General features: G+C 31.8%; 1 protein-coding gene across 1 annotated transcript; it reads right to left on the bottom strand.

The window, feature by feature from the left end:
- Positions 1-228: 228 nt before the first annotated feature.
- On the bottom strand, positions 229-6,358 carry LOC108771902 (RCC1 and BTB domain-containing protein 1-like). Its single transcript, XM_018537309.1, has 11 exons — positions 6,271-6,358; positions 5,262-5,461; positions 3,875-4,030; positions 3,782-3,813; positions 3,504-3,700; positions 3,288-3,415; positions 2,941-3,207; positions 980-1,104; positions 801-898; positions 502-632; positions 229-401 (listed from the first exon to the last, which is right to left on the bottom strand). Exons 1-11 carry the CDS (start codon positions 6,356-6,358, stop codon positions 261-263), a joined length of 1,563 nt encoding a protein of 520 aa, XP_018392811.1. The 3' UTR covers positions 229-260.
- Between the last annotated feature and the right edge of the window lie 533 nt (positions 6,359-6,891).

Raw genomic sequence — 6,891 nt, 5'->3', positions numbered from 1 at the left:
ATAATATCTGAGAATGACGAAGAACTCTCTCGCGCGAATTTTATTAACATACGCATGATAACGTGCATCACTAGAAGCCATAATTCAGATCTATTTGTTATTCACATGAAAAATCACTAACGAAATGCAATGAAGAAATCAAATTATTAAATCAAAATACGCAATTAATATAAAATACTGTATGGGTGAGTATTCATGCAACGATAGATATTTGTATCTATTCTCGGCAAGATGTATTATTTTTGAAAGAAATAGAGAAATTACATCTTAAAACCACCAGCCTCGCTCGTCTTAATTATTAAAGTTTTCATCATATTCTGATCTAGTTTGGCGAAATTTTCTGTCAGTGCCACAACTGTAAAATGATTAACGGCGAATTTGATGCAGAATTCTTCTAGCTCCTAAAAGATAGTCATTCAATTATTATTGCATGCACGTGATAAATAAATATTGTAATTAATGAAAAGATAATGAGCGTCAACAATGAAAATGTTCGAATACCTCTTCTTTGTATTTGACTGCAATGGTATATAAGTAAGTAACGTTCGATATGGTAATTCCTTGCATTAATATCCGAATACACTTCTTCTTGAGACTATCCTCACAGTAATCGTTAGCCAGGATGAAAAGTTCTGTTCATATTCCTTGCATTAATATCCGAATACACTTCTTCTTGAGACTATCCTCACAGTAATCGTTAGCCAAGATGAAAAGTTCTGTTCATTCACAGGTTTTCGAAAAATATTGCTTTAATCATGAGAGTACTTAAATTGATAACAACTTATGGTATATGGACTCACCAACGGTTTGCTCCCAGGGTAAACCGATCACGTCGGTGTATAGGTAATTCAGGAAGGCTTTGTAGACTTTATAGGAATATTCATCATGCTGAATAACACTGCTCGGACAGAAGAACGTAAATAAAATGAGGAAATTGAAAAAGACTTTAACACTAATCGTTTGTTAACTCATTACGTACCTCTGATTCTTTTCCGACCAAACATGTTGAAACATCATTTTAAAGTAAAAAGAGCGAATCTTCAAAATAGCTTTGTGCACGTGAATAATTTGATTCTCCACTTGTATCTTAAGATCGCTCGTGAGCTGTCAGAAATAAGAAAAAATTTCGTTAAAAGACAAGTACAAAATTAGCTTGACATAAACTATTTTATATGTATATATATAGTCGCATTTTTCAATTAAATTTGAGAATAAAATTGTATTACGTAGTATACACTTATTGAAGTACTTACACTCAGTAGTCTTTTTTCCATGGGTGTAAATAGACTTTTTAAAAATACAATTTTTTTTTAAAACTCAAGCTAGTAACACATACACTATTATATTTAGAATAAATTTTTTTTTAATTTATTCTAAATTTTATTAAAAAATAATAAATCTTCACTACGGTGGAAATAACTGATACATGTACAGGGTAAGATATTTAAAACAGGTCACCTAAATACTCGTTTGTTTTTGATGATTCGAAAGGGGAACGTGTTTTAATTAGAGACCTCTAGTTTTGATCACATTGTTTTCTGTCTAGATAAACGCACCAAAAAAATATAAGTCACTTCCACTTTTTTTAAATAAAATTACGTAACTTTTTTTTTACATATTTCTTTAAAAATTCTGTATATGAAAGATGAAAGTACAGATATTAAAAAACCAATAGTTTACGAAATATTTTATACTTTATTCTGACATATGTTGACATAAAATATTAAATAATACGTAAACCATTAATTTTTTTATAATCGTGCTTTAATACTTTTATGAACGGAATAACAGAACAAATCAATTAGTTAAAAAAAAAAGTTGTTTAAAAAATAATATATAGATGAAATGGATAATTTTTTAAATGAGTAACTGTGTTTTCTTTACACCAATGAATTCGTCTAATTATTCTGTTCATAAAAATATTAAGATACGACTGTCAAAAAATTAATACATTTTTTATTTACATAATATTTAATATTTTATATTCACGTATGTTAGATTAAGGTATATAAAATATCTCGTAAATTATTTATTTTTTATATCTGTACCCCTTCATACTTTTACCATATATGCAGAATTGTTAAAGGATTCATATTACAAAAAATTCATGTAATTCCATTTAAAAAAGTTGACTTTCATATCTTTTTGGTGCTTCTATCTAGACAAAAAACAATGTGACTAAAACACGTTCCCCTCAAAACTGTTCCACTTTTATTTGAAGCATTTTTTCGTATTATGAAAAACAAGCGAGTTATTTAGATGTCTTAGTCTGTATACGTATTAGTATTTCCATTGTGGATAAAAATCATGTATGTATAATTGGTGAAATTATTACTAGTAACTAGATTTATTTATTTCAGCTTTCAGCTGCATATTTTAGTCTCAGCATTGATTTATTTCAGCTGCGTTCAGAAGATGAAATCGGTCAGAGATGTTTTCATTACGTTTGTACATTTTGACAGGAAATGAAAGTAACTCATTATTTGTAACAAAGTTACGGTTACAAGTTACTTCTTTGGTAGCTTTATTAGTAATGATGTTATTTTCTTTTCAGTAACGATAACATTACCAAAAATTACGAATTTTACAGTTACTTTTACCGTTACTTGACATACGATTAAACACGGTTCGATTGGACACAAGCCACTCATAACAATTGAAAAAAAGCATGTTGTGATTGATCATCTATTTTTAAAAAGTGACGAAAAAGTTACTTGTTCAAGTAATGGTAACTGTAACAAATTACTTTTAAAAAGCAACTTTCTATTTTCTGCGTTTTGACTATCAACCAATCATATTATAATTCAAATCGTATTAAAGAATTATTTGTTCGTTGAACAACTTTAACTTCTAAACACAGTCATTTATTTCATTGTACGTTTAAAAATGCAAGAAAATACAAACAAAACAAACAGATATTGCAAAAAGAACAAAACATACGTGATCATCGAATGCAGTTTTCAGGCACTTCAATATGCCTAACTCTTCGTTCCCATTCAAAATTAGCGGTTTGTGCATAATGTTGGACGTTGCATAAGATGCAATTGCGTTATGCACATCCGAGAATGGAGTGACAATTGGAGTCATGACGGTCTGTCCATGACAGTAACCCCATACATATAAACGTCCTTCTTTGCCAATAGCAATGCTTATGTCATGGCAGTACGAAGCAGCAATGTCAAGCACTCTTCCCATTTGGTGCTCGATCTCATGATACAATAATTTTAATTATGGAATTTACTTTATTCTTTTTGTTTTTTTTTTATGATAAACGTAAGTATACTTACCACGACCGGTTCATACCAATTCCTTTGGTTGCCGGTCCCTAACTGGCCGCAACTATTTTCACCCCAGACATAGAGATCTCCTTCGTCCGTGAGCGCCAGTGTGTGCATATATCCGCAAGCTACCTTGACTAACAGTACCGATTGCTTAGTAATTCCATTTAGAAACTAACAATAAGTTTTAACGATCTCTTATTTTATCGCTTTATCGAGAGTTACCTATCACAATATTTTTCAATGAATTGAGTTGGCACGGTGTTGTTCGGTTATTTGTATCGCCTACACCTAGTTGGCCAGAAAAGTTAATACCCCAACCATATACTTCGCCATTTTCAATGACTACAATAGTGAAGGCTCCACCACAGGAGATGTAAACAATTTTCTTTCCAGCCAAGATAGTAAATTTTGTAAATTTACTAATTTCCTCCTCTTCTTCTTCTTCTTCTTCCTCTTCTTCTTCTTCTTCCTCTTGTTCTTCTTCCTCCTCACTCTTTTTTTGTTTATATTTATGTACTCCCCAAAAGTACAACTAAATCAAACTAGCTATTCAATAGTTCGTAGCAATAGAGAATTATTAACACTTTGCTTACCTCGCCAAACTCGGTCAGAGCAATGGAATGGTTAAACCCGCATGCTATGTCGATGATACGCTTCGGAATAGGTATGTTTACTAAAGTAGGTGTGACAACTGTAAGAGCTAAACCTTTTCTCACTTGGCTATAAAAGTTGTAGCCCCAGGAGTATACCTATGAACGATAGGAAAATTAACGAAGTTGACTTTGATATCAAACTTAGAATACTATTCCATGCTTACAAGTATATGGAATAATATCCTGAATTTAAATCAAAACTAAAATGCTAACATGGGGTTTAAGTTAAAGTTCTTAATTTTCCGGAAAAATAAAATGTAGGAAAAAACCTAAATTTATTCCAGTTTTTTTTTTAAAATGCAAAAAAATTAAATGCTTTTTTTAAATGTTCTTAACTTTCTGAAAAAATAAAATTTAAAGAAGGAATCCAGTTTTTTTCCAAACAAACACGGAGAAAATACGAAAATGCTCTCTTATAATGTTCTTGATTTTCAGAACAAATAAAATTGAAAAAAACTTAATTTTTTCTATTTTTTATTAAAAAAATATTCTTTTAATAGATTCTTTTTCGCTTATGTTTGAACTTGATGATAGAATGTCGTTTTAAATTATATTGCAAGAGCGCTGGGCTGACGAGAAAAAATGTCGGACGCTTGAATGCAATGCCGAGACTCAAATCGAGGCCTCATAGTAATTCGTGTTGCCATTGTCTTGCCGCTTCTTTAAATTCTGCATTTACACGCAAAAAAACAAGCCACTTAAATTTTAGCACTAATTTTTAATATTTTCAAACAGCAATAACTGTGAAAAATCATCGTAGCGAGATGCTTAAAAAAGCTTGAAATCTCTACTTTTTAGACTGATACTTCAAAAAACGATCTTGCCGATATTTCATGAAGTTACATAAACATAAATGAAACTGAGTTATTGTTATTTGAAAATATTAAAAATTAGTGCTAAAATTTAAGTGGCCCGTTTTTCTTTATGTATGAGTGTAATTTATAAAAAAAAGCGTAATGAAATTTTAATCATTATCAAATGTTAGTACAAGATTCTAATTTCGTTACTAACCATCTTGTATTAATATCCTATGACGATTAAAATTTTATTAAACTTTTTTTAGCATAAAATTTCCAGCAATTATATAGAATTTCTAGATACCTTGTACATATCCCAAAAGAGAGATGTCACAAGGATACTGATTGACAATTTACTTATAAAGGTATATCTATATAAACTTGCATAGCCGCATGAACATGTACATAAAGAAACTTATCACATTTTACATATAATCTTTATAAGAGAAATTCAATTGAATAATTTTTTTTATGTATACATTTATCTAGTTATGCAAGTTTGTATGATATATCCTAATTTTCTGGCATACCTCTCCCCCTTTTGTAAGCGCCAAAACGTGGTTATAACTACATGCAAACGTCTTTACATCTTTTGTGCACAGAACCTCGATCTTTTTCGGATGTAACGTGGCATCTTTATTCCCAGTCCCCAAACAACCTTTGGTGTTGGCTCCCAAAGCATATACCATCTTATCTCTCGTCACGATTAAGGCATTTTTACCATTTTCACCTGTTTTAAGAAGTAAAGTGTGTAATACGTTGTCTCCAATGGCAGTAATGGATGAGGCTTTAAGAGTATCTAGAGACATGGTAGTGTCTCGGCGCTAAGCCAGGCGCAACGACACTGCCGTGACTATAAAATACAATCACAATCAAATGTGAGAAGAATAATCAACTGTGACTATTGTCAATTTCTTGTTTTTATAGCCTCACTATTTTACTGCTACTGCCTATTGTAGACGATGCATAACACTGTCAAAGTTAGTATGCTATACTGATTCCACAATGAGTCGATAGTCGGTACTCCTAAATTTTATCGGTAAATTGGTGAAGTTGGCCAACAGCTAACTTATACGACTAATACCTAATTCCACTCCAATGTAAAATTAACTTTAATCTTAGTTCAATTTATTCTTCACCTTTTTAAAATTTTTAGGATTAGAAAAAAATGAACAAGCTCTCGCTCTCGCTCTCGCTCTCTCTCTCTCTCTCTCTACACTAAAATTAAAGTTGATCTACATTGATGGAAACGGGCGTAAGACCACAGATTTTTTTAAGACTGGTGAAATTCGCGCGACTTTATTCTTTCCCTTAATCGAGCTAAACGACTCGCTGTATATATTAGTCACTTATTTAAGTTAAGATTGGTTAAAACTTAAAATTTTCGACTATCATCTCACTGTAGAATAAACTTTGTATGCTTTCCTTTTAGAGGATCTCTTTATCATTCGTTGAATGTTAAGAAGGATAACGACGTTTGTGTCGAGTGTGTCATCTAAAAGGAAAGCATACTTTATATAAAAGTGAAGAGTTCTTTACCGTATACCATAACCATGTGAATTCGCGACACAAATTCTGACTCCAGTGTACTGACAATGTGCCAGTTACGTAGATCCGAGGTGCACATTTCGTATTTTGAGATCGTTTTTTCGCAAATACTTCGTTTCTTGTTATTTCTTGAAGTATTCAAGTAGTTTATGCTACGCAGTTATCTTTCAAATCGCCAGACATTCGCCGCTAACCGACAACACAATGGTGGTCAAATCAGAATAGGAGTGGGGAGAGTGGGTAATGATAATTCTACAATGTGCTCTTTGTTTCCTGTTTCTTGCTGTTTGTCTCTTGCGCACTCCTGCCGTCCTGCCTTTTTGACCAAAAGACAAGAGACAAACAGCAAAAAAACAGGAAACAAAAAGCATATTGTAGAATTAGGGCTGCGCAGAATAAAAGAAACAGAGAATAAGAATTTCAACCTATCAGAAATCATGTATTATGGAATACACAGTTTATTCGACAGTACATGATTTCTGATAGGTTGAAATTCTTATTCTGTTCCTTTTATTTTGCGTAGCTCTTACCATAAAGCTCACTGCTCAAGTCAACTCAAGTTACAAGCAGTTACAAGTGTACTGTCACAGTGATAATACGCATAATGTATCG

This window comes from Cyphomyrmex costatus, unplaced genomic scaffold, assembly GCF_001594065.2.
Source record: "Cyphomyrmex costatus isolate MS0001 unplaced genomic scaffold, Ccosl1.0 scaffold17, whole genome shotgun sequence".
NCBI classification, from domain to species: domain Eukaryota; kingdom Metazoa; phylum Arthropoda; class Insecta; order Hymenoptera; family Formicidae; genus Cyphomyrmex; species Cyphomyrmex costatus.
The sequence above is the reverse complement of the archived record's forward strand: the minus strand, read 5'-3'. Positions and strand labels throughout refer to the sequence as shown.

What these genes read in the sequence shown, in the direction of transcription:
- LOC108771902 (XM_018537309.1), bottom strand. Translation starts at nt 6,358, where the DNA reads ATGTGCACCTCGGATCTACGTAACTGGCACATTGTCAGTACACTGGAG. An exon ending in CGCTTACAAAAGGGGGAGAG is followed by an intron (nt 4,031 to 5,261) that starts GTATGCCAGAAA and finishes TATCGTTCATAG; the next exon opens with GTATACTCCTGGGGCTACAA. An exon ending in AAACTGCATTCGATGATCAC is followed by an intron (nt 1,105 to 2,940) that starts GTATGTTTTGTT and finishes TATTTCTGACAG; the next exon opens with CTCACGAGCGATCTTAAGAT.